Source organism: Malus domestica, chromosome 15 (genome assembly GCF_042453785.1).
Source record: "Malus domestica chromosome 15, GDT2T_hap1".
In the NCBI taxonomy this organism is placed as follows: Eukaryota; Viridiplantae; Streptophyta; class Magnoliopsida; order Rosales; family Rosaceae; genus Malus; species Malus domestica.
Genome location: NC_091675.1, coordinates 54049335 through 54076684, shown reverse-complemented (window position 1 = coordinate 54076684; position 27350 = coordinate 54049335). Strand labels below are relative to the sequence as shown.

Here is a 27350-nt window from a genome sequence, read left to right as displayed (position 1 = left end):
TCTCCTTGCTGAAATGCCACCAGAATTTACGGAAACGGCCATGAGACCGAAGGCTTCAGGAACTAAGAGGAGAAATTAATAATACGGGCATCAATATTAAACACTTTTTTTTTTTTTCTGGGAAAAAAGGGATTTGGATCCCATTCGGATCCAAATTATGAGGATCTTAAGGATTCTCACATCCTAAGTCATTCATCGTTAGATTATTTGAATTTTTCTATTTAAAATTAAACACAAATAGTATTTAACGAAAATTGGTTGCACGATGTGTAATGAGTGATTAGGATGTGACGATCCCTAGATCCTCATTAAGATGATTTGGAGAGGATTCTCATCCGGAAACAAGGGACTTGCATGGGTTTATAAGCAATTGAGCAACTTGCAAATTGTCAATTGATTTTATAATGGAATTTCAACTTTATTCAGCTACGTTATTTTTTAAGTGGAAAATGAGCTCATCCCCTATAGAGGAATGCAAGTATTATCCTTAATTTAGTCTTTATGAAATAGAAAATTTAGTTCAGTTATAATTCAAGTGATTGAAGACTCCACCATTTGGCAAAGCATATACAACTCAATTGATTGAAGACTCCACCATTTGATTTAGCTCAAGTGATTGGAGACTCCACCATTTGATTTAGCTCAGCAATGTTATGAATATTATAATAAATCTTTACGAGAGTCAAACTTAATTAAAGTTAACTATAGTCAAATTGAGAATCATTTAGCCATTTGATCATTGACCTAATCATTTATTTGTAGTCCGATGACACTGTTCTTGTCTTTGTTCTATGTTACAATTAGATAAAAGAAAAAAAAACATCTTTTCGATTTGGATGAATTTTAGTAAAGATAACCATTAAAGAAGATTTATAAAGCAAACGGTTCAAATCACCAAACAGGAGGACAAATAATCTGCCTCCAACTACAATATGTAAGTTTGTCTTGATACTTTTTTACACTGTTTGGATAAAGGAAATAAACTTGAAATTTGGATAAAAATCAGAATTTGTAATTGACATGCATCAATTCTCTTATTTGGACTCATAAACATAAGAATTTAGAATTTCCGCGTGGAAAAAACTTGAAATTTGGGACCTCCAATTCTCAGTTTAAATTTCATGTAAATAGGTGTCATTTCCCAATTTATATGATTGAGAGCTTACAAATAACAAATTTCGTATTCAATTTCATTGTTCTTTTAGGTTAACCAAACAAGAAAATTCCCAAATTATAGAAAATAAATTCTCTATCAATTCAATTTCCATCATTTTTTAGAGTGCATATGAAACGCGGGTCGGGTTTCGGGTACAACCCTGCATTCAAACAATGGCTGCCGTTAAACCCTGATTTCCCAAAGTTCAAAACTTTGCACCCCAAAAACTGTAGAGTCCAATGTCAGAAAATCTTAAGCACCCACTCAAACTAGATAGCATCAGCAACTCCCAATCTCCCCAAAGGCCTTCAAAGATTTTCAAAACCGCCGACGATCTCAGCGAGGAGTCTCAGCAACTGCAATCGATGAGCCAACACCCTGGAATCCAGCGATATCTTCTGGCAATCGAGTACATTGGTACTCGCTTTTCGGGCTCGCAGCAGCAGTCCAATTGCCGCACAGTTGTTGGCGTTCTTGAGGTGATATCTGTGGAATTTGAGATTGAATGATAAATGCTCAATCTTTTTTCGTTACCAATGAGAATTTCATTACCTTTGAAGTTGTATTGTCCTTTCATTTCCTCCGCTTCGTCATGGGATCGTTGCAATTTATGTATTATTCGTATTGAGAATTAGTTTCACGTTGATAGGAGGAGGGACCTTGCATGAGCTTATAAGAGGTTGGGCTATGAAGATATTGCTACTTGGTTTTATGGTAGAATCTTAATTTTTTCATGATATTAGAGCAAGTTGTCCCACGTGTGAAGCCAAACGGCCACACGCACTCTACGTCATCTTGTTGTGTTGTCCTAGGCTTGACATTTCGCCACACTGTTGACAATTAGTCCCTCGTTGATGGGAGGGGGACCTTGCATGAGCTTATAAGAGATTGAGCTACTCCCCATATTGCCAATTGGTTTTATGGTGGAACCTCAATTTCTTCAATTCGAAATGCTAATTTTGCTGCAAATCAAGTGGTTGGTTAATTGATCTTTTGATTTTTGTAGGAGGCATTTCGTAAATTTATTGGGCAGCCGGTTTCGATATTCTGTTCAAGTCGAACTGTAAGTCTACTTGGGACTTGGTTGTGTTTGGAATTTACTATTGCTGGTTTTCTTCTAATTGTTATCTCGTAAAAAAGTATAAGATTAAGATTATTAAGTGTCACTTTGTCGTCTCTATTTTCCAGCAAGCGTTATATTAACAGGGAGATGCGGTGGGTGTATTCTTTTTACTGTTGTAGGATGCTGGAGTCCATGCCTTGTCGAATGTTTGTCATGTAGATGTTGAGCGCATTAGCAAAAGGAAGCCTGGCGAAGTGGTATGTCATTTAAAACTTAATATGTTATAATAGTGATGCACTGCATATAATTGACGGGACAAGCGAAGCGAAATGCTGCAGTTAAATTTGATGTTTATCAATCCGTTAAGAAACATCACATTCTGAAGCTAAAGACTAGGCCTTTGAGTCACACTTAAACTTCAAGGAGTTTTAGTTAAAGAAGTGCGTCGGTGATAACTGTTGTCTTTTAATAGCCCTATTTTGGTATTCAGCGTGGGTAGAGGGTCATTTTTTTGCATGCATACACAGAGGCACCCTCATATTTGAACGGTTCTGGTTGATATAAAAGTTACTTTTATTTTGTTGAAATGCAGTTAGAACCCCATGAATCTGCAGTGGTCAAAAAAGCTGTGAATCATTTCTTACAGGTGTGCTTTCTTTTGATTGTTTGAATCACAAAAATATCAGATGGAGACTTAGTTTGACTGTATATCTGGAATTGCGGATTTGAAACCATAGCCAATATATACTTTATAGTTTTGTTTTAATGAGGAGATCCTGACACTTCATTTTTGTTCCATCAGAAGAATGAAGGTGACGTAATGGTGATAGATGTTCGAAGTGTTCCAGCTAATTTTCATGCTCGATATAAAGCCCAAGAGCGCACGTAGGTACTCATGAATCTGGAATTATGTAAAACAACTGCAACCTTAAGTTATGTCTGGGGACTCATATATGTTATTAATGGTATGCATGCATATTTTTCCATGCTTACTTGACTTGTAGAATAATCAAGTTAGTCTGGCAAATGTAAACTAGATTGCAGCTATCTGCCATTTTACATAGTATGGTGGTATGACCAGATAAACTTCTGTATAATGGATCATAACCTTTCAATGGTTGAGTTACAGTAAGCTAATTTTGTTTAAAATATATAACATAGCAGTATTGTTTTGGATTGTGTCTGAATAATGATGTAGTTAGGCCTGAAATTCAGGGACCATACATGAATTTCTTTTGTTGGCTTCGTTGAAATTTCCTCAGGTACTTCTACCGTTTTCTGTCCGGACCAGAGCCTTTGTCAACTTTTGAAAAAGACCGGGCATGGCATGTACCTGAGGAGCTGGATCTTTGCTCTATGCAGGTTCCTTTGCAGTTTTGGCAAATATTATGTTTGCTCTAAATATATCTGGTCATTAATTTTTCGTCTAATGCAATCTCCTTGATTCAAATTGATGTAGGAAGCATGCAAGGTTCTGGTTGGACATCATGATTTTAGTTCCTTTAGGGCAGCAGGTTGTCAGGTTGTTCCTTACCTCCTAATTAGTTGGGATTTAATGTACTTCCCCTTGTTTGCTTGCTGATATTATACTATGAGGTTTTTGTCTCTTTTCTACAAAAAAAAAAAAAAGTATATGATGAGATGTATCTTTATTGGTTGATGAAGCATCTGTGAAATTCCCGTCTCTTTATGGTCTTTGGTATCCAATGTCTCTTGAGATATTCCTTTCCTTAACCTTCATTCAGATTGAGGAAGCATCTGTGAGTTAAAGTTCACCAAAACGTTGGCAAGAACTTTTATGTGACATAGTTAGTAAATTCACATATAATACGCTTATTATACATGTAAGTACGTATTTTTAAAAATTACTTCCGTTTTCCGTACACGTTTTAATGATTCATAAAATTCAACTTTTTTATAACTCCAAAGTATTAGACACGTACGTACATATGTTTTGTGTGTAATATGGTATTGAAGTATTAAAAATAAATGAATATTTTTAATAAATAAAATATTAAAATTAAAACAAATGGCCAAATTTTTCAAATTATTTTTTTAGTAAAGTTGCGGAATAATACTTGTACTTATTTTTTATGTACTACACTTTCCGTATTTACTAAGTACTAGGAAGATATTTCAACAGGTTCTGAACTTACGTAATTAGGAAGATATTTCGAACTGTTGTATGCTTTACTATTGACATTATACCATAGCATACTCATTCTAGCTTCTCTTGTATATTCTTTCCTTTTATTTCCTGTATGTGTTGTATGTGTTTGATGTCTCGAAATATAAGGAAAAGACTAATGTTTTTAACTTATGTTATTTATAGGCAAAGTCGCCGATCAGAACTTTGGATGAACTTAATGTTTCTGAGGTAGTGTCAAGTCCTTGTTTTCCATCAATAATGGAGAGGAAACAAAACAATTTAGTGGAGGAAGATCCTCATGCCCACACTAACAAATTAGAGACTGATACACCCTCTAGTTTCAATGAAGGACAAGGATTTGGTGTGAGAAAAAAGCACCGTTGCTTTGTGGTAACCGCACGAGCACGTTCTTTTCTATACCACCAGGTTGAGTTTCTTCTTCCTAAACGTCTTGCTTATTTTTTCTTGTATGTGTTGTATGCTTTCTTCTTGTTCCTAAACGTAATTTTTCTTGTGTTTTTTTTTCATTCACACCTGCTGTTTATGTTATCTTGATTCCTGTTCATAGGGAGAGGGTAACGTTTCTCGAGTTTGCACTGTTTTTGGTTACTTTTGGGTGTGTACTTTGCTAGCCTAAAAGTATTTCAGTGTTCCCGTCCCTAATGACAATACCACCATCCCCCGTAAAAATAACTTAACAAATCTCTCATTAGCGAATTTGGACATAATTAACAGGGATTTATTTGCATTATACGTAGTACTTGAAATTTTTGTTGTCCTTTATGAGTTTTCAAAATTTTATTTTGTAAATCTCTTGTATAAATGCGTTGTGCCCTCTTTATTTAGCACTGTGTCATGAGTTCTACAGAATCGTTTAATTTCTACCACACTTATATTTTGGGTAATTTATTAGTTTTTTTTTTTTTCAAATGATGCCAACCGAAACTGAGAGTTGTACCGAAAATTGATTGGAAATTCATCTTGGAGTCTAATTATAGTCTATCTACCTCCAGTTCAAGCGGTTTACAACCTGTTTACTGAGGCTGTTGAGATTTATGCAGGTTAGACTGCTTGTTGGTGTACTCAAATGCGTTGGCACTGGAGATTTAAAAGTACCTGATGGTGGGCAGCATCGATTCTTCCATGTTTTTTGTCCTTCGTAATTTGATCCTACTCTTGTAATGAGCTAACCCTTTTTTTTCTTTCCTAAACAAAATGAAATTTACAGTCGAGAGGATCTTGAATGCAAAGACGGTGACTGCCGCTAGTCCCATGGCACCTGCCTGTGGTCTGTACCTTGGACAAGTGAAGTACGATTTGCCATGAGATGAACACGGCTACTCTGTCAGATGCTTGCGGTGGACTTCTGTGGAATCTTAGAGAAGGTGTGTCTTCGGGGGGTTGCATGGAGGGCAAGCGTTCTATATGTGCACCAGTTCATCGGACTAGTGCGCGAATGCACCAAAGCCTATGATGTCCTGCAGTAGATATTGTTGATTCAAATTTCAGGGTTATACTCGTCGCCAATTTTTCAAGCCTACCGCGCAGACATTGTCGACCCAAATTTCTCAGAAAGTTCATAAACACAAGCATTTTTTAATAGTAGATGTCAAGTTGATGGTTAGAGATCGATAGCGGATTCCACGTACACTGTTTTATTCCCGTATTAAGGTTTGCCTCGTTGCCGATACTAATAGCTCCTTTTTCCGGAGTACCAAACGTGGGATGTGATTAGGCTTGACCATTTATTCCACGACTTGTATTTTTTTTATCACAAACGATATTATTTCCGCTAAGAAGAGAAGATGAATTTAATCTCACAATTGACTAACAATGATGTAGTTCAAATTCGTTTTTAACGAGAATCATACTTAAGACCTATCACTTCCAAGTGAAGAGGAATATCACTAGATCGTAATGTTATTGCACAACTTGTTGTATGATCCAAAAATCATACAAACACAACCCGTTTTCCAAGCCTTGTGAGATGACACTAGTACATGTTGAAAACAGACTAAACCAAAAATCACCAGCTCAATAATTGTTACCTCCATGGATTCGGATATGACCGAAGACCTAACTCTCCTAGTTTAAATTAACTTAGTATGAACCATTGCTTGTATCAAAAACAAAATGGCCTGGTAAAGTCGTACACAACGATCCTCTTGAGCCCTGACAGCCAACTCCAAACATTCACATTACAAAAATACTTATTATGAAAATAGTACACCAGTCATACACAACATTAGTCATTGAAAGAGATCCAAAGTTCGAATCTCCTCTCCTCGGAAACTAAAATAAAAAAAATCCGGTTCTACTTCAAGACTTTACTAGCACCACTCGCCACAATTCGACAGGATTAAACAACCACAGGCACGAGTTTTGCCTCACATTCATAGAGTGCCAAACGATGTCAGATAACTATACATACAATGGATATAAGATTTCCATATTCTCCTAAGAGAGCCAATTTAGAATCTCTTGCTGCTGCATCATTTGTAAATAACGTATTAGGTCTCTGGCTTGTCCTTGGGTTTCGACCAAGACTGACCAGTATGCAATCGGAAAATCTCAAGCTATTACTTCCCAAACACAATTAAAAAGAAAGTAGAGAATGACTGGAACTGGAAGACTACTATCTAGAACATTTGTAGCTGAGTTTCCATCCTATTGCTCGATTTTCCATTATGCATCAGTAACATCTAAACACTGGATTACACAAGCATGCATGTACCGAGATATGTTCAGTTACCTCATATGCCCAAAAGATAGGACCTACTTCATGAGCATGTTAATAGCTGCGTGAATGGAACTGGTACGAGAACTGCGATGTTGAACCAGCGAATGGGGTCCACTCCAGATAGACTTACTATTGTTAGGGAAGAGAGTCCCACATAGATCCAAAAGCATGGGATTCTCAAATTGCAGACTTTCATATGCTTTAACTTTCTTATGCCTCCTTTCTTGCGATTCCTGCGACTGAATTAGGCCAATGAGTGAGTAATTTTCAGATGCACCTTCGAAATTGAATAAAGTTTCAAATGCAAATTTCAAACCTCATAAATATATAAAGATTAAAACGTGCTCCTTTTGCAGTTTAGACATAAAGACAGTTAAAACAAATACAGAAAAGAAAACAATGTGTATCCATTGTGACCTCGATTCTGTTACTTGATAGAGAAATTCTTTTGCATTGTTGTTAAATATATGTTCAACCAGGACGCCAACCATTATATCTCCTGATATATCCGGTTGCCTACTTAAGTAAGAAGATAAATAATAATTTGAAGTGTATCTCCTTTCTATTGGTATGAAGACAGGTGAGGGTTCTGTAATATCTGGATGCTATTTACGAAAAGATTTTTCAAACATGGGTGATGCCAAAGAAAGCAAAATATTATACCTTAGGTTGTTTATCTGCTACAAGTCCTTCCTCCTGCTGCATCGATGTATTATCTTTGTTTGCATCTGTTTGGACTCCTGCGGAAACCTCTGCTGTTATTGGTTGCAATTGTTTATTAGGCTCTTCTCTTGATTTCTCAAACTGCTCTAGTGCTTCACCATTATCCTCATCTTTCATCTCTGTGTCACTATCTTCTTCCTCATTCCCCTCATCATCATCATCCTCCTCCTCGTGCTTCTCCCCTGAAGGACCATACTGCTGCTTGGATACCCCCATTTTCGCATCCTCTCCTTTTTCTTCTACCTCCACATCTGCATTGGGTTCCAATGATCCATCCATATCCGAAGATGAATTCCCACCCGGACTTTCCGCAAGTGAAGATTCCTAAAGAGAGATGATTCAAAAGTAATAAATTAATAATCATCTAATAATAATAGTAGTATTACCACCAGCAGCAGTAGCAATAATGAAAATAAATAAATCAATAATAGATAATAAGAACTTACATCAACCAAGTTTGCAATTTAACTATCAAATGTCTCTTTTCACAAGTAAAAGGCTACTGTCCAAGGCAGTCCTTTGTAATGTAAAACCTCAAGTATAATTATTGGTGATGGGAGATACGTATTAAGGGGTAATCACACAACACCTTGCTTTCAAAATAACACACACTACAACCCCAAGGCAATGGGAAAATTAAGAAAAATGACGATCAACGTTTACAGCTCTATCGAAATGCACCAAAAAGGTGATGAGCTAATATTAGGCCTCTTCTTTTCAATAGGTCACAGGTATCCACTGTCCCTTGAGCCATCCATGCTAAAACTTGCACATCACATAGTACTTTAGCCTAATAAATCATCAGGGATGGACTCCAAGTAGGAAGAGGCAGGTTACCAACCAATTGACTAATGTAAAATTTACACAAAAAGCTAACAAACTCAAATTTCCATACCCTTCTGTCTAATCATTTTGGTCATGTGGCTGTGATGAGACGTTTTCAATAAAAGAGAGAACTAGAGAACTCAACAACTTCAAGGTTAGTTAAGTTTCTGAAACTGGGTTCAAACCAATGACAAAAGAAGGAAAAAAAAACCCACAAACTAGCTATGGGTTCACCCTGCACTTACAGTATGCAACAAGCCTTTAAAGGAAAGGCAAAAAGACAATACTCAAATATCAATGCGCTCGTCCTCCTAGAAATACTCCCTAAGCATGAAAAAAAAAAAGCCAATAGTTGCTTCTCTATCTCTTAATATTCATTTGTGTATGGCACAAGATGCTCCAATCAATATTAAATCAACTGGTTATACTACTATTCTCATGAAAAATTACAGTTAAGAAAATTCCAATTTCGAATTCCTGTTACTCTTCCTAATTTCAATACTTGTATACAAATGAAAACACCCTCCAAAGAGCAGATCAGATCTGTAAAAATAAACACTGAATGAAAATTGCAATTTAAATTTTTATATGTGAAATAAAGAGCTAATGGTGAATTAGCAAAGATTTTACTAGTTCATGACATCTCTTAAAATTCCTCATATAGTTTTTATGTATTTACTAATTTACTTAATTACATACTTAGCAATGCATCTGATTGCAGGAATTCAAAGGGAAAACCCACTTTAATAATCATTTTCTGGATGGATCCATTGGCTAAAACTTCCAATTTACCTCTTGCTTGAGTTCTTGAGCAAGACTATTATCACTAGCTCCATGGCCCTTTGCAATTTGATCATTCTCCTCACGCTCCCTTCTACGGCGCTTTAGAACACAGATAGCACATAAGCAATCCGCTTTATGATGCCTTCTGAAAATGGAAGAAATCTCAAAACATAAGAAAACCTTTTTCTAGTATCGCGCTATAAAAGTTAGAGATCAAATTGAATATCATTTTGAAGTTGCAACACTACATGCAATTTATCTGTGTTTGTGTGTTCATTGCATGGGGAGAACTGTGGGATGTGATGTTCACTTCTAAATGTTACATTACAAAAAATTAAAGGAATAAAAATTACTATACTACAACAATCTTGAATACAGTACCTGCACACACAATTTATAAGAAAAAGCAACTACGACAGTTTTGGTTGACTTTGACTCACATGTATCATATGAAACATGCCTTTACCCAGGCATACGCTATAACAATTTCCCAGAACCCAAAAATTCCCTCCACCTCAAGAAACATGTCAAATTGATTAAAACATCATGGTTTTGAGAATGCAATAAATGAACGGAATTACATGGAACCAGAAAATTATATAAGGCATACCTAAGCTCCTCAGCACAGAAAAAAAAAAAACATTGTTTATTGACCATAAGAAAATGAGACACGAAATAAATACGGTGAATGAGAAAGCAGATGTTGTAAGCATCAGGAAATAAAACATCCCTTTGCATAATACTAGTGTAACACTGTAATCCAAAGTAGCAAGGGAAAAGCCTTTTACCACGGCTTTATAGCCTTGCCCAATTATCTGCTAAGAAGGGACTCATAGTTAGTTAGTTATACTATGACATATATATGCTGGTATGAGCTTTAGAACCTACTGCCCAACAACTGTAATGGCTATTGCTCGCTGGTGTAAAAGCCATTAATAAATCCTCTTGTAATTTTTGGTTCCTATTAATAAATCGCTGTATTGTTGCTTGTCCAAAAAAAAAAAAAAAAAAAAAAAAAAAGCATTTACGTGTAATTACATATATTGGTAAGGAAGGTGCAAACCCTAAACCTTAAAAGGAAGTTTCTCGAAATTACTACACTCAGAACAATCTGCACATCATATTGATTGATAGTTTCAAGGAACAAAACACAGATTAAATGCAAAAACATACCCATGACCTTTTCGTGTTTTCTGCTTTGATTGGCCACCTTTAACATGTACTTTTCCCTGATCAGATGGAGCCATTATCTCTTGAGGGCTTTCAACACCTAGCATGAAGATAATTAACAAAACTCAGGTAGCTGTCATAAACATGGACACTAGGGACTCCAAAAATCTAAACCAACCAGAGAAGCCACCCGAAGCAGAGTCAATAGCTGAGCATAACTTTACATATTACAAGCAGAGAAACCCATCAACTACATATAAACTTTCAGAGCAAACTATTTGCTTAATTTTTAATAAATTCTCAGATCCAGCATAAAATACTTTGGCATTTCAGCAAACATTACTTTCAATTCTTACATTATTCTTTTCAAAAACTACAGTTCAAAACATGAACCTACAATTAGTGTCATATCACATATATCCAATCGACGAGCAGTCATTATTTACATCCTCTTCTTTCCATAAGGTTTCACAACCATTGCCTTTAAGTGCATCTTGTAGTTCTTTATTACTTCCGGGGTCAATGACTCTGGTAATCTTGCAATAATATATGGGTAGGTAATAGGTAAATTCCCAGAGAAGGCTACGGTATTAGCATCCAAAAGGAGGTTGGTTGTCGAGTTCAGGACAGAAAAAGAAGATTAAAAAGTATCAACAAAGGGAAAAGGCAAAACTGTAAAACCCTCACCATTAGTTCCTCTTGGTTGTCCATTATACAACCCAGCTGCAGTCCAATACTTAGTGAAATTCTTTTTCACCCGCCTCATAAGATCCAAAATGTAGTCACCTTTACTGTTATACTTATAACAATTGTTCCAAATATATTCAACATCTCTGAAAACATCCTCGGAATTATTATACTTGCCACCCTGTTCAAGATTGTTGCATATTGTTCCAAAATCCATTGGTGTATCTATCACATCAAAATAATCCTGATTCCAGACAAACCCCACGCCCACAAAACAAAACACAATGCCATTAATAAAAGCATGAAGAAAAGAAAATGGGTATGATGCAGCATTCATAGCATAACATTCGAAATCAAAACTCAAAGAGATGAAATGGAGCATACAAAAAAAACTACCAAGAAAAAAGAAAAGGCATTGTTCAAGCTCAAATCCACGTGCAATGTGTATCTGACAAGAGTCGCATGCAACAAAGATAAATAAACTATTCAATAATCTTATCAATATAGTTCCTCGAAACTAAGCACTTTTGATGGACTTGAGTCACAACGTGAACTTGTAGGGGTCTTGTCATCATCCAATTGAGGCACATAGAAGTCTAGCAAATAATCGAGAGCAAAGTCAAATCAAATCAACTGACTTTTCAGTATGCATATGCTTTGCACATTAGGGAGCATGGTTACACTTTGAAAACATCCATATAAAATCACTTCGTGATTCTAGCTCTGAAGACCAACTCATCAGGCCCACTTGTATCACATCCCATTAAAAAGCACATACGCAAAACAATGGGCTATACAAATGAATCAAGCCTCAGGCATAACAAATATAAGGTAGCATCCAGCCAAGGAAACAGAATCTGGTGACACAACCCTCTGAAAAGCCCTCAATATCCCAAAAATTAAAAGGAATAAAAAACCAGAACAAGCTTACAATGCCTACTTCATGGAAAATGAACATGCCTGATAGAAGAGAAGAGATACAGTTCCTAAAAATTAACAATTTAACATAAGATTTGTTGAAAGCAACCAAATTTTTTTCTCTTCTCATTAGTGCATACTTTGTGAAAAACATGGGTATTCAACGCACCATGAGCAGCTGTTTCCCTTGTTTCTGTAAACATGGGTGACCAATGTATCCGTGCTTCATAGGATTTAGTAATTTAAGGAGAATAATGTATTTTGTAACAATGTGAGCTTCAGTTTAAACTGCCTATCAAGGAATTTTCAGAAGTTCTCTCTTTTAGGGACTGTAGGAGTGTTATTGAGGATTTTTCACCTTTCCCCTTAATGCTTTGCATTTTTCACCTTCTAGCTCTGAAGACCAAAACATGCATGTACATTGAGCACAAACGACAATCAAACTTACAGGTATTCCCAAAGCTTCAGGATTCACAGGGACATTAAAGGGTTCAGAAGCATCCATTTTCATCACCTTCTTTATTATCTGTGTACGTGATAAGTGAAGACAAATATAAGTACGTACACAAAAGCACACTTGAAACAGAAACAGATGACACTAAATTAAAGGTTTACATGACCCAAAAGAAATACGATCTATTTCATAATTCTCAACATACCGTCAGTGCAGTATTTAATTCTTGCTTATTGTATCGAGAACTTTGGTCAGCCATCTTTGATTCTCTTTTATGTGGACTCTTAGTCCGTGCAGAAACAGGATCAGTACTGTGATTGACACTAGACCCCAACACCTTTGATGACTTAATCTTTATACCCCCAGTTTTCTTCGATGCGTTCACAGAAGCACCAACGTTTACTTCATGCAATGAATTGTCACTATCCTCCATTTTCTCAGAAACCAGACCTTGTCTTTCCAAACCAACTTGTTGGCCACTTTTATCTGTATCACTTTGTGTGTATGCATCTGATGAAGTAGGCTGAGAATCCATTGTTCTCGAAGTCTTAAGCTTCACTTTAACTCTTCCCACTGATTTCCCAACCCCCCTATCAATTGAACCATCAGGATTAATATTGGCAAGATTGATATGCTGATCAGTTCCAGAAGACGAAGGGGTATCAACTTCCATTCCAGACTCATACTTATTATCGTAATTACCATCTTCATCCATATTTGTACCATCCTCCAAATCTACGATAGCCCCACTTGAAACCGCCTCATTTCCTCCCCCCACAGACCCTTTGGGCTTTCCTTTCTTGTTCTTTCGCTTCCGCTTCATTTCCTAACCAAAAAGTAAACTATCCCTGCTCCACACTGCACATACCACAGAATTTCCAATTCATTCCACATAAGCTATAACGATTAAGTCATAATTTCATACAAGTTCACCTTTTTAAGCAAAAATTAATAATAAAAAAAACCAAGAAATTAAGTTGCAATTGGGGAAACCAAAATATAAAAACCTTCAACTATTCGGTCAATTAGAAACTTCAATGTTGATGTTAAACGTCTCGAATTTAAACAGATTCTAAAGCATTACCAAACAACCCAAACAAATAATTGTTCTTTTTTTTTTCCAGCAACTCTCTAACCCCAAATTCAATCAAAGCAACACAAAACCCTAAAAACAAGTAGACCAAACAATTGCAGAAAACCCTAGATTCCTCAACACCCAAGGAACTAATAAAAATTCAAACTTTATTCGAAAGAGGGAGAGAAAGATACTGTACCAGTGCAGGCAGCTGATTAGTTGAAGAAGAAAACGTTTCGCTGTGGTTTTTTTCTACGTTTCGTGGAGAAACTTTTGAAAAACGGGTACAGCGCGGAGAATTTTTCAGTTTCCGCGAGATGAAGGTGGGGGAGAGAGAGACAGAGATAGAGAGTTGTTGCGATAGAGAGCGAGAAGTGTATTGATACTGTTGGGCCGTCTAATTGAGCAAAAATGAGCCCATTTGTGGGTATTCAAATTCAACAGGCTGGGGAGAGTTAAAGGGTGATTTGGGCTAAAATTCATATTTTTTCTATTAGTAAATTACATTTTACTCCCTTAAGTTTGAAATCGATTTCAATTCCTTATAACATCTTTAAAATATTTTAATTTCATACATTTCTTTATCATTTTATTTCAATTTCATACATCCGTTAAGTAAACCGTTAAGTGATGACGTGGAAATATGAGATCCATATTTGTGCTGACGTGGCTGCCAAATTTGTGTCACTTGACAAAAATATTTGGGTTAAACTCTGTTTACTTTCGTGATTTTCAACATTTAGTATATCAAGTTTTTTTTCGTACTAGAGTCATACCTAAAGTGTTAATTTTGGGACAGTCTTATACATTCGTTAGTCAAACTATTAATTATCCCATTAAATGATGATGTGACGCTCATGCGGACAATGACTGGGCGCCATGTGTCATTAAAAATATTAAAATAATTAATTAAATAAAAGTTAAAAAAAAAATCCATCCCTTTGAATCTGCAACCCATAAGAAGAAGAAAAAGAAAAAAAAATAGAAAAACCGAATCTGCAACCCAGAAGAAGAAGAAGAAGAAGAAGAAGAAGAAGGATGAGGAGGAAGAAGAAGAAAAAGAAAAAAAAATAGAAAAACCGAATCTGCAACCCAGAAGAAGAAGAAGAAGAAGGATGAGGAGGAAGAAGAAGAAAAAAGAAAAAAAAAACCAAATATGTAACCCAGAATAAGAAAAAGAAGAAGAAGAAGAAGAATAAAAAAAAGCAGCCCAAACCCAGTTCGTCCCCCCCCTGCGCCGACAACCCCACATTCCCCTTCCCTGATACCCACCCCCCACCATTGAAGCAGCCCTTTTCGAACCCTAATTTTCCACCTAAAAGAATCCCATCGGTTCCTTCTCATGTTCCAATTCGGATCCAGTCAACCATGGTGAAGTGACGAAGCTGGGCAACATCCACCCCGTCAATTCCTCATTCTTTCCTTGCAAAATTAAAACTCCTAAAAATCAAAATATCTCCCCCATGCAACAACACACTCACAGGTCTACTCTAACCCGACTGCTTCAATTGTGCAGCCTTCATGCCTGAGTTTAGAAGCTTGTGGGTCCCACTAAATGAGTGGCTGAAATTGGGCATATGGAACAGACTGATGTGCTTGAATCTAATACACGACTTCTCGTCCTCATCCTCGATGGGGAAGTTATGGATGTTATTCCATCTGTGACAATAGAGGAATAATGTGTCGATGACCATCACGAGATGACGGATAACACAATGGTGATAGCAAGGTCGAGAAGCTTGTGGGAGTTGGAGTTTTTGTTGAGTTGGGGGACGACAACGGAGGAATTGGAAAATGGGTAGTTTGAGGGAGTTAGGTTTGGAGGAAAGGAAGAAGGATGGAGATGGTGGTTGAGTTGTTGACGGCGAAGAAGATTTTGTGGCATAAATGGCTGATCTGGGTGAAGAAGAAGATGACTACGTGGGTTTATTCGAATTAGGAAATTGGGTTTTGATTTGAAATGTATAAAACAGGGTGAAGTGGGTTTGGAATGAGAGTCTTCGAGAGGTTATTTATTTATTTCGTCCCAGTCGAGGGTTTGTCTTCTACATCTCCCGTCCATCCGTCCCTCACTCCCTCCCTTCTCTTTTATGCACAAACCCACTAAACCTATCCCTTATTCTTCTTCTTTTGGGTTGCAGATTCGGTTTTTCTATTTTTTTTTTCTTCATCTTCCTTTTTCTTATTCTTCTTCTAAGTTGTAGATTCTTGTTTTTTTTTTTCTTCTTCTTCTTCTTTTGGATTGCAGATTTTTTTTTCCTTCTTCTTCTAGGGGGGGAGGGATGGGTTTATTGTTTATTTATTTATTTTAATATTTTTAATGACACGTGGTGCCTAGTCATTGTCCACATGGGCGCCACATCATCACTTAACAAGATAATTAACAGTTTGACTAACATATGTATGAGACTGTCCCAAAATTAACACTTTCGGTATGACTCTAAGACGAAAAAAACTTGATGTACTAAATGTTGAAAACCACGAAACATGAGGCAGTAAACAGAGTTTAACCCAAAAAATTTCTATGCATTTAAAAATAATAATTTAATCAGAATAAAAAAAATATTTCTTCATTTTCCCCACCCCTTCTCCATCGTCGACAGAACCCTAAACCCTAAAAAATCCAATCCAGGCTTCTCTTCTCCTCTGGCTGCAACATCTCATTCTCTCATCCCGTCTGCAACACCTCCTCTCCTCGCAGCATGTCGTCGAAGAAGCCTCAAGACGCTGACTTCTTCGCTGATCTCTTAAAGACGTCTCCCACCTCCATCCTATCTCCTCCTCTTCTGGTTCTCTCGAGACCCGCGACCTCATCGCATTGTAGGGAGGTGTCGACAGAGCCTCCACGTAAAACTCATTGTACCCTCTCTGCGCATTCTGGTACACTCTAGAAGGTGGTCCTCCTCCACCTCCACCATAGAAACCATGGTCCTGCTTTTAATTCAACCACAAAAGCCAAACAATCAAACATCTTAGATACAAAAATATACAATCAGATCTACAAAAGCTTCAACATTTTAGTCAAAATCCCACCTGGGTCTGATCAGAATGTACCCAAAAAAGTTTTAAAAAATTAAAAAATTCAAGGGAAAAAACAATAAATGTTGATTACAATTTACCCAAATATCAGATTTGGTACAACATTTTGATTAAATTCGAATAGGTTTGATTGGAAAAACAAAAAAAATACCTAAGGAGGAGGACCATATGAGTTGGAAAATTGAAGGTGTTGAAGACCAGGTGACTGAAGCCACCTCCCGTTGGATGAAGTCTCCAAGAAGTTATTAGAGTATTGTCGCGGGTGGTGCACCACCGCCACACTAGATCTTTGCCCTTGCCTCCCAACTCCGTTCATCTTTCTATCACTTCGACCCGATCCAAATCTCAATCGGACCATCCAATCAAAAACCCATATCGAAACCTCAACCCCTCTCTCTCTCTCTCTCTATCTTCAAGCACACAAAAAAATCTCGATAATTTATTACTGCAAGGGAGTCGCCATGTTCGACAACAAGTTCCTGGATGAATTTTCCGCCATTTATCTCACCCCTTCAAGAAGGGAGAAATGGGGTGGGGTGGGATAGGGTGTTTGTATTGCAGAGAAGGGGAAGGGCTAGGGGAAGAAGATGGGTTGTTTTTTTTTATTTTTTTATTTTTTAAATAGGGTAAATTATTATAATATTTTTAAGGGCAAAAGACTGTTTACTACCCTCATGTTTCATGGTTTTCAACATTTAGTACATCAATTTTGTTTCGTCCCAGAGTCATACCTAAAGTGTAAATTTTAGGACAGTTTCATACATCCGTTAGTCAAACTGTTAATTCTCCCGTTAAGTGATGACGTGGTGCCCATGTGGACAATGACGGGGCGCCACGTGTCATTAAAAATATTAAAATATTATTATTATAAAAAAACAAAAAACAAAACGTTATCGTCTTCCCCACCCCGACCCCCCCTCCCTCCTCTCTCCATTCTCTTTTCTGCACCTACCCAACCCCCAACCTCCGCAGTCTTCCTAATGGAGTTGGACCGATCGAGGCTCTTCCTGAGGCGAGACGACGAGTCCAAATAATAGTCCCGGGTTTGGGCCGACCCGCCTGGAACCGTCTCATCCTCAATGGAATTCATGGGCAGCTCCTCAATCAGAATTTGAGGGTCGCATCTAGCCACGTGGACCACCGGAGCGTCATCCACCACTGAGAGCATCGTGGGCATTCTCGGAAACGTCCTTCCGATGAGGTACCCGTCCCACGAGGCCCGAGGCTCGTCAAAGGAGTATCTCGGGTCGTTGAACGACATCCGACCTGCGTCGAGCGACATCCGACCCGCGTCAAGCGAAAACCTCGGATCCATGTTGCAGGAGCGCCGGTCGAAGTTGTAATCGGTGATCTTCGACTGGGTTTCTCTGAATTGTCTCCCGATTGGCTTCTCCACCGGCAATGTGGCCGATCCACCGCCATTCCGCCGTTTATTCTGCTTCTACCTCAATTTCTGTAATTTTTTCTGAAAACCGAAGCTGCCCGCAATCTCCTTCAGGTCTCGTTTCTTCGTTTGTGGATCAAGATCTATATGATCTTTCATGGGCTTCAAGTCCTCTTCTTCGAATTGTTCCGGGACTAGTTGCGGTGGTTGAAATTCTTCGTCCTCCTCCTCTACTATTTCTGGAACTTTGTCTTCTGTCACATTGGCGACAATTGTTTCCTCGCAAATTTCAATTCCATAGTCTTCGCTGCCGCAGCACTGATTTTCGTCCTCTTCATCTTCCTCCTTGGACTCGAAGACCGGACCTCGAAAGCTGGCAGAAGACCCACCCAAATTTCGTGTCTCAACCTCAGCGTCAATAGGCGGTGCTTCCTTCTTGGTAGGATTCCGTCCGTCGTTCTGGTTTTTTTTTTAATAATAATATTTTAATATTTTTAATGACACGTGGCGCCCAGTCATTGTCCACATGGGCGCCACGTCATCACTTAACGGGATAATTAACAGTTTGACTAACGGATGTATGAAACTGTCCCAAAATTTACATTTTAGGTATGACTCTGAGACGAAAAAAAATTGATGTACTAAATGTGGAAAACCATGAAACATGAGGGTATTAAACAGTCTTTTGCCCTATTTTTAATGTATAATTTTTTTTTGTCACATGACACAAATTGGGTAGCCACGTCAGCATAAATGTGGATCCCATATTTGCCACGTTACCACTTAGCAATTTACTTAATGGATTTTCTAACGGATGTATGAAATTGAAATAAAATGATAAGTAAATGTATGAAATTGAAATGTTTTAAAGATGTTGTAAGAAATTGAAATCGACTCCAAACCTGAGGGGTAAAATGTAGAAAAAATGGGGAAATGATGATGTGTGTTTGAATTCCGTCCGTGGCTAATTTAATATTTACTTACTAACGTTATCACTCGACTCAAAAAAAAAAAATAAAAAACGGAATGATGCAACTTTTTGAAGTTTGTCATTTTGTGTTGTTATGGCTTATGCTTATGGTTTCTTTTGAGTACTAAAATAAAAATATTTGAAGATAATCAATATTGGACTGATATTGAAGAACTTATTAAATAAATTCAATGGTATAATGTTCATGCATGTTAAAGTAATATAAAATATTGATTTAAAATACACAATTAAAATTATGCGTAATTTAATTTTGTAAAATGTATGAATTTCACTTATTAAATTACCATTAGTGTAGCAGTAGTTATAATTACCAACATCATGTTGTTTGATTCGTAAGTATCTCTCAATTAAATTACTGTAAGGGTGAGTTTACGTATCAGTAATCAGAATGAAAATGTGGAATTGAATTTTAATTACGGAGTACTTCGGTATTTATTAAAAATTGAGGAATAAAAAAAGTAGTGGGACCCACACAAATTTTGGAATTCAATTCCTTGTATTGGTGGAATTGGATTCTTTAGGTGTAGGTGGTAATAGAGGTGGGCTGGAAAAACCGAAAATCGAAAAAAAACCTGACTGAAAACCGAACCGAGGCCGAAAAAACCGAACTGAAAAAAAAAAAAAACCGAACCGAAGTTTTACAAAACGACGTCGTTTTGTAATTGTTTTATTAATTAATAATCTTTATTCTAAACTGCAACGTTTTAGTGTTTTACCCAGCCCTAACCCAAAGGTCCTCTCGTATTCCTCTCGTGACCCTCCGTCTTTCCCATTTCCCAGTCCGACTTCGTGAGCCTTCTCTCTCTCTCGATCTTCAAAGTTGAATCAGTCTCAAACTCTCTGTCTCTCATTCCCAGCGGCGACCCGCGACCCTTCTCACTCTCAATCTCTCGCACCTCGCCGTCAGCTTCGTCTTCCGTTTCGAGTCTCGACGGCAAAAGGTTGGTCTCACACTCTCACTTCTCTGTGTTTTATTTTCTATTGTACTTCTCTGTTCAAATTGGTTCTGATTGGAAAAAGATTAGGGAAGGATTCATACTGTGGCCTTTACAGATTTTCAATTATTAATTTGCATTTTCTGTCGATAAAGATTTGCATTTTCTGGATTTATATATACAAGTTGGTGTGCTTGATGCTTAATTATTCCCTTGTTGCCTTAATTACAATGATTAGGGCTTGTTCTCCAGAATGGGATACTAAAGGATTTACCTGGTGGCCGAAAATGTTTCAGAAACTGTATCTGCTGGTCTGTGGACACTTAAATATCTCCTTTGTTCGAATTTGAAGGGAAAGATCTTTCCTGTTTGCGTTTTTGTACTAAACAATTTGGACCTTATTTGTAGCAACCGTTTAGGTGACAATATGTTCGAATTTGAAGGGAAAGATCTTTCCTGTTTCCGTTTTTGTACTCAACAAATAAGACCTTATTTGTCACGGAGGATTATAGAGTGTAAGCTTAGTGTTGCTTTAGACTAGTTCTATTATAAAATCTGTTAATAGCATTATAAACTGGTGTTGCTTTTGAAACTAGTTCTATTGAAAAGTATGTCGTAATTCCGGGCACTAAGCAAACTTTCGTTTGTTTATTTTTACTCATTGACAGGCTTTCGTTAATAGCATTATAAACTGCCTTTCTTCATTAGTTTGATTTAGGTTGATTAGGTGAGGACGTTGCAATTAAGATAGTGACTGTTAAGGTTTTGTTTATGACTTAAATTTAATAATGTGCTTGATAGCTGGGGTGATTTATCATTAAGGTTTTGCTGCATGATTTCACTCTGCATATTGCTAATGGATAATGCAGAGAGTGCTCTGTACCTGAAGATGTTCTCTGGAAATTTTGAAGTGTGGGAAACTCATCTACCCTCGTAAATTCGTTGGAAAATTTAAGACGAGTTTGTAGGACTGTGGATGGTTGTGCAAGCCTTGCGTCTAAGGATATTCTTCCCTCTGTCATCCTGCTCATACAATCTCTCCCTTACCCTTCTGGTTGCCATCTTCTCACATTGCGTCTAAGGATATTCTTCTCTGGTCCTGAACAGGCTCATTTGAAACGGGCCGGGTTAGGTCCAGTTCCAGTGATCAGATTTGCAATACCCGGCCCGGCTTGTTTCGTTTCCTTTTTAAGCGGGTCCGGTCCGGTCCTTCCAAATTTGGGCCTGGCCCCGGCCCGTCCCCACCCCTATCTTTGAGGCTCCGTTAAGTTTTAACCCAGTCTTTGAGCGGAGATGAATTTTTATCTAAATTAGACCATATTTTCACCATTTAGCCGTCTACCCCTTTCAGTTTCACTGTTTCAGCTTCGATTAAAACTTCAATTGTCTTTGTCCCTTTCCCTACCATCGATTACCAATTGGGGTTTTGATTGACCTTGCCAGGTAAATTTACTTTTACCCTGAATTTGCTGTTTTTTCTTGTTCAAAAAAATTTGTGAAAATTGGGTTTTTTTTTTTTTTTTTTTTTTTTTTTTTTGCATTGAATTGGTGGATTTGGATTCTGGGTGGGATGAAGTACTTACTGTCATTCAATTCAATATATATAGTTTTTGTTTGATTTCATGTTAGATAAGAAATGATTGAGATATAGTTTTTGTTTTTCAACCACGGTTATTTATCCCCAGTTTAGTTACTGAAATTTCTGCATTTTTTGGTTTTGATATCAGTTGATTTGATCAGTAATGGATAACACAGCACTGCAAGAGTGCTCTGTACCTGAAGATGTTCTCCGGAAAATTTTAAGTGTGGGAAACTCATCTACCCTCGTAAATTCGTTGGAAAATTTAATACAAGTTTGTAGAACTGCGGATGGTCGTGCAGGCCTTGCGTCTAAGGATATTCTTCCCTCTGTCATCCTGCTCATACAATCTCTCCCTTACCCTTCTGGTTGCCATCTTCTCACATTATGTTTAAAGCTCCTAAGAAATCTTTGTGCGGGAGAGATTGCAAATCAGGACTCATTTATTGAAAGAAATGGAGTGGCAATCATATTGAATGTTTTGAACTCCGCAAGTCTTTCTTCGGAGCCAGATACTGGGATCGTTCGGTTGGGGTTGCAAGTTCTCGCTAATGTTTCATTGGCTGGACAACGGCATCAGTGTGCAATTTGGCAGCAACTTTTTCCAAAAGAATTTGTTGCTATAGCAAGAGTTCAGAGCCGGGAAACTTGTGATCCCTTGTGCATGGTTATCTATGCTTGTTGTGATGGAAGCCCTGAACGGTTTGCCCAACTTTGCGGTGATCGTGGGATAACTATCGTGAAACAGATTGTAAAGACTACTGCTGCAGGTAACTTTGTATATTCAATTTTTTTTATCTCACCAATATTTCACTTGATACCATCCGCCTTAGCTTCAGTTGAGTTCCTTTGCTGAAACCTAATATTAATGAAATGAACCCTAATCTGTGCCTTGTTTTAACCTTTCGGGTGTCTTACAGTTGGTTTCGGAGAAGATTGGTACAAGTTGATTCTTTCAAGAACCTGCTTAGAAGGACCTTACTTCCAGTCACTTTTCTCAAATTTAGGATTTGTTGGTGCTACTGAGAATGGCGAAGACACTGAATTTAGAGAAGACGTTTTCTCAACTGAGCAAGCATTTTTCTTGAGAAACATATCTGACATCTTGAATGAGCGGCTTCAAGAGATTACTGTGCCTAGTGATTTTGTACTGTGTGTCTTTGGGATATTTAAGAAATCTGCTGGGATTCTTAATTATGCCACAAGAGGCAAGTCTGGACTTCCAACAGGTTCTATTATGATAGATGTTCTAGGATACTCACTCACAATCCTGAGAGATGTATGTGCTCAGAAGTCCGTAAGAGGCTCTAACGAGGACCTGGGGGATGCTGTTGATGTTTTGCTGTCCCATGGCCTCATAGAATTACTTTTATGTTTGCTTCGTGATCTTGAGCCGACATCAGTGATGAGGAAAGCTATCAAGCAAGGTGAGGACCAAGATGGACCAAAGCCTTCTTCCTTAAAACCCTGCCCTTATAAAGGATTTCGGAGAGATATAGTGGCAGTCATTGGCAATTGCACATATAAAAGGAAGCTTGTACAAGATGAGATTAGACATAAGGATGGGATTCTTCTGCTCTTGCAACAGTGTGGCCTTGATGACGACAATCCGTACTTAAGGGAGTGGGGCATTTGGTGCGTGAGGAACTTATTCGAAGGCAACGAAGAAAACGAAAGGGTAGTGGCTGAATTGGAGCTTCAAGGGGCTGTTGATACACCAGAAATTGCTCAACTTGGTCTTCGAGTAGAGGTGAATCCAGAAACTAGACGGCCAAAGCTTGTTAACATCCCATGAAGAAGGTAGTTAAATCTGACGCTGATTAGTGATCAAGAAGCTGATTAGATTCGATTAGATGAATCCATAAATGCGTGATTTTCTCGTTATAAATTTTTTCTGAGCTCAGGTGTTTTGCGCGGTTGTTTGTATTTGATCTGGTTAGTAAGCAAAATTTCGGAGTAGTGCAAACAGCATGAAGGGATGGATTGTATTGTATTGAATTGACTTCCGAATTTCTTGCAATGTCAAACCTTCGTCTCCTTGTCGATCAATTTTTTCTGTTAACTGCTGACATGGCAAAAACGGCTTACCAAAAAAAATAAAAACACTCTCTTTCTCGATCCCCCAATCTCCAAATCTTTTTACCCTCTCTTTAAAACCTCAATTTTTTTACTTCCTCTGTCCCCTCCTTCCTTGTTCTTCTTAAACACGGCCAATTGTGGAATATCGGATCTAAGTGGAGTACACCCGAAGCGGATCAAAGCGGGGAGAATGACTAGACTCCACCTTCCAGATTTGGGTACGCCGCACGCAGAGTTTTGCCATGCCGAAATGGCATATTTTGGCGCAGACGTGATGTGGTTATGGGCGAAGGTGGAGTTGAGGCCGGAGCAGTGGTGGATGTAATCGAGGCCGTGGGCGAGGTCAGTGGCGATCTGAGGGAGAGGCGGCGCTGGAGGTCGAGGAAGGATTCTGGGCTAGTCCCTAGTGTCTCTGTCTTCTTCTCTGCCATGGAAGCACTAGAGGTTGCAGCCAGCTTGCCTTGCGCTTGCAACGCCACCGCCGAGCACATCAAATCTAACTCGAAGAAAAGGGGGCAATTCAATTGATATTTTGAGAGAAATTTTGACAAAAGAAAAATAATGGAGAGAAAAAGTGACTGAAATGTTATGAGAATCAAGGAGAAAGAAAGACGGAGAAAGAGGTTTGGTGTTGGAAGCAAGAACTTTGCTAGGAGATTAAACTGGACCGTTCATTTGGGGTTGAACGGTAGAGATTGAACAATCCCAAGGACCTAAACCCTAAATTTAATTGTTCAATAAAAATTATTATTCTATTATTAATTAATTAATTTTTTATTCCAGTTGGCAAATAAGTGGGACCCGCTCCTGCCATGTCATCATTTAACAGCTAAATTAACATAAAATTTAACGAATGTATGACATTGCTATGTTTAAAACATGAGATATGAGATTGTGGTTTGATCTATAGTTGAAGTAGTTTTGTGTAATTTACCCTTTCTCCTTTTATCTTCCAATTCAAAATTCAATCAATTTCAACTCCTACTAATATTCCATCAAGTTACCAACTTAAAGCCTTTGATTTTGGACATATGTTTTGCTCACGATTAGTGGCGGATTTAGGATTTGAATCTTGGGCGGTCCTAGTGTTAAAGGTCCAAGTTTTTTAGATAGAAATAGAGCGCAAAGCAAGCAAAAAAAGTTTCAGTTTATTCACTGAGGCATTTCATTAAACATTTGATGAGCGATATCGAGAAAATTTATTGAGTGTTGTCTACGCAACCTGTCGAGTGTAGTCCGCGCAACCTGTCGAGATATGCTTAGCAGGTATTACATCAAACACTTGGTAGGTACAAAAGGACCTGTACAAAACATTCGGAGGGTCCTCGGAAGACCTTAACATGTATATTTTTTGAACTCGGGGTGGTCCTAGGACCACCTAGGTCCCAGTGTGCATCCGCCTTTGCTCACGACACTAAAGTGATGGTGATACTTAATACATTATTGATTATTGTTTGATGATTTTAATTTAATGTATCTATTTCACAAATCTTAAAATTTAAACTAATTTAACGATAACTAATCAAAATCAACATCTATTTCCGTGCAGCACTTCTTTTCTAATTTTAGTCATATAACGAAGTCTACAAAGATGTGATTTAAATCTTTACTAGTTATTATGTGGTTGATTTTCATTTGATATTCATTAATCTTTATTTCAACTTCAATTTTAATATGGTGATCATGAATTTCTTTTTCAATCGGTTGTACTGATGACATAATGTATTTAGTTTGCAAATGATTAGAAATCGAACCGCAACCAAATGGTTTGGTTCCATATTGTTTCAAGCTTCAAAACCTCACCAAACCGAATCGCAAAAAAATTCGGTTTCGGTTTCCGTTTCACCCCAAACACACTAAACCAAACCATGCCCACCCTATACTGAAGGACGAGTTGAACTAATTCTGCTCAAATGGTCAAGGACAGGTTGAACTGATTATGCAAAAATGGTCGAAGATGGGTTGGAATGATTCTGCTAAAATGGTAGATGACTGTTGAACTGATTTTGCAAAAATAGTCAAGGACAAATTGAACTGATTATGCAAAAATGGTCGAATACGAATTGAACTGATTATGCAAAAATAGTCGAGGATGGGTTGAATTGATTATGCAAAAATGATTGATGACTTATTGAACTGATTCTGCAAAAGTTGTCGAAGACAGGTTGAACTGATTATGCAAAATGGTTGATGACGGGTTGAACTGATTCTGCAAAAATTGTCGAAGGCGGATTAAACTGATTCTGCAAAAATGATCGATGGCTAATTGAACTGATTCTGCAAACGTGGGTAAGGATTGATTGAACTGATTCTGCAAAAATGGTTGAGGACATGTTGAACCGATTATAGTAATAAAGGATACAAACTAATTCTACATATAGTTTTAAAACTAATTTTGAAGAAATAGTCGATGATGAGTTAAGCTTATGACACATTAATTTTGTTGGAGTTGTGAGGGCTAGCTCTATTAGATGCCCTAAAGCCTTGGAAGTATGACTGGTATTTTAAAACATTGTTTCCATGTTTTTGGATTGGGCTTTAGTTGTTTTTATGTTTTTATCTCTACTTGACATGTTTAAAAACTAGTGGAATTCCTTGAAATATAATTAAAGTTTTTGTATCTATAGATAAAGCTCCCTGTTATTAATATTTCGTGCACTCCTGTAAAAATTCCTAATTATTCTTAGGCTTTTTAGCCAAAATGGTCCCTGAGATTTGCATAACTCCTCACTTTGGTCCCTGAGATTTCAAATCAATAGAAGTGGTCCCTGAGATTGTCCACCCTCCATCGTTTTGGTCATTCCGTTCAAAACTCCGTTAAGTGTCCCAGAGCTTTTGGCCGAAAGTTTGGGCAATTTTCAAATCTTCGTAACTCAATCGTTTCTTAACCAAATTCGACCCATAATATATCAAAATGAAGATAGGAAAGTGTAGAATAAGATTATGGAAGCCCAATGTCTGTCGGAGATGGTCGGAAAATAGCTTCAAAATTGACTGGTCTGAGGGAAAACTGGAAAACTTACTGGAAACTGGGTAAACTTTAAACGTTCATAACTTCTTCAATACTCAACGAAATCAAGTGATTCAAAAACAAAAATAATACTTCTCACCGAGACAAATAGAATGGTACATTTTTCCAATGGCTAACTCACCGTGGTTTGGCAAAAAAAAAGGCTCGAAATTGGCTAACTTGAGACCAAGACAACCACTTTCGAGATGTTTTCCGGTTAAACCACGGTGATTTAGTCATTGAAAAAGGTACTATTCTTTTTATCACATCGAGAAGTATGATTTTCGTTTTTGAATCACTTGATTTCGTTGAGTATTGAAGAAGTTATGAACATTTAAAGTTTACCCAGTTTCTGGAGACTTTTTCAGTTTTTCCTCGGACCAGTCAACTTTGAGGCTATTTTCCAACCATCTCCATCAACCATTGGGCTTCCAAATATGTATAATCTTATTCTACACTTTCCTATTTTCATTTTGATATATTATGGGTTGAATTTGGTTAAGAAACAATTGAGTTACGAAGTTTTGAAAATTGCCCAAACTTCTGGCCAAGAGCTCAGGGACACTTAATGGAGTTTTTAATGGAAAGAC

At 37.5% G+C, this 27350-nt stretch overlaps 3 protein-coding genes across 4 annotated transcripts; 2 read left to right on the top strand and 1 right to left on the bottom strand.

Annotated features, from left to right (window-relative positions):
• The first annotated feature begins 1336 nt into the window (after positions 1–1336).
• LOC103402419 (uncharacterized) lies at positions 1337–6202 on the top strand. The gene is made up of 10 exons (XM_008341170.4): positions 1337–1635; positions 2163–2219; positions 2399–2476; positions 2812–2865; positions 3022–3104; positions 3482–3581; positions 3679–3741; positions 4552–4794; positions 5430–5490; positions 5597–6202. Exons 1-10 carry the CDS (start codon positions 1396–1398, stop codon positions 5692–5694), a joined length of 1077 nt encoding a protein of 358 aa, XP_008339392.2. The 5' UTR covers positions 1337–1395; the 3' UTR covers positions 5695–6202.
• A 358-nt stretch (positions 6203–6560) lies between these two features.
• LOC103431787 (uncharacterized) lies at positions 6561–14142 on the bottom strand. Its single transcript, XM_008369957.4, has 8 exons — positions 13943–14142; positions 12874–13526; positions 12663–12740; positions 11297–11540; positions 10613–10709; positions 9449–9584; positions 7772–8155; positions 6561–7347 (listed from the first exon to the last, which is right to left on the bottom strand). The coding sequence occupies exons 2-8, from the start codon at positions 13489–13491 to the stop codon at positions 7144–7146; spliced, it is 1761 nt and encodes a 586-aa protein (XP_008368179.3). The 5' UTR covers positions 13492–13526; positions 13943–14142; the 3' UTR covers positions 6561–7143.
• A 5561-nt stretch (positions 14143–19703) lies between these two features.
• Positions 19704–23720, top strand: LOC103416394 (uncharacterized). 2 transcript variants are annotated; one of them, XM_029094257.2, is made up of 4 exons: positions 19856–20098; positions 20962–21535; positions 21820–22441; positions 22592–23720. In XM_029094257.2, the coding sequence occupies exons 3-4, from the start codon at positions 21835–21837 to the stop codon at positions 23464–23466; spliced, it is 1482 nt and encodes a 493-aa protein (XP_028950090.1). In that variant the 5' UTR covers positions 19856–20098; positions 20962–21535; positions 21820–21834; the 3' UTR covers positions 23467–23720. The 2 variants fall into 2 exon arrangements, with proteins under 2 accessions (XP_028950091.1, XP_028950090.1); XM_029094258.2 differs by lacking the exon at positions 20962–21535 and having other exon boundaries at positions 19704–20098.
• The last annotated feature ends 3630 nt before the right edge of the window (positions 23721–27350 follow it).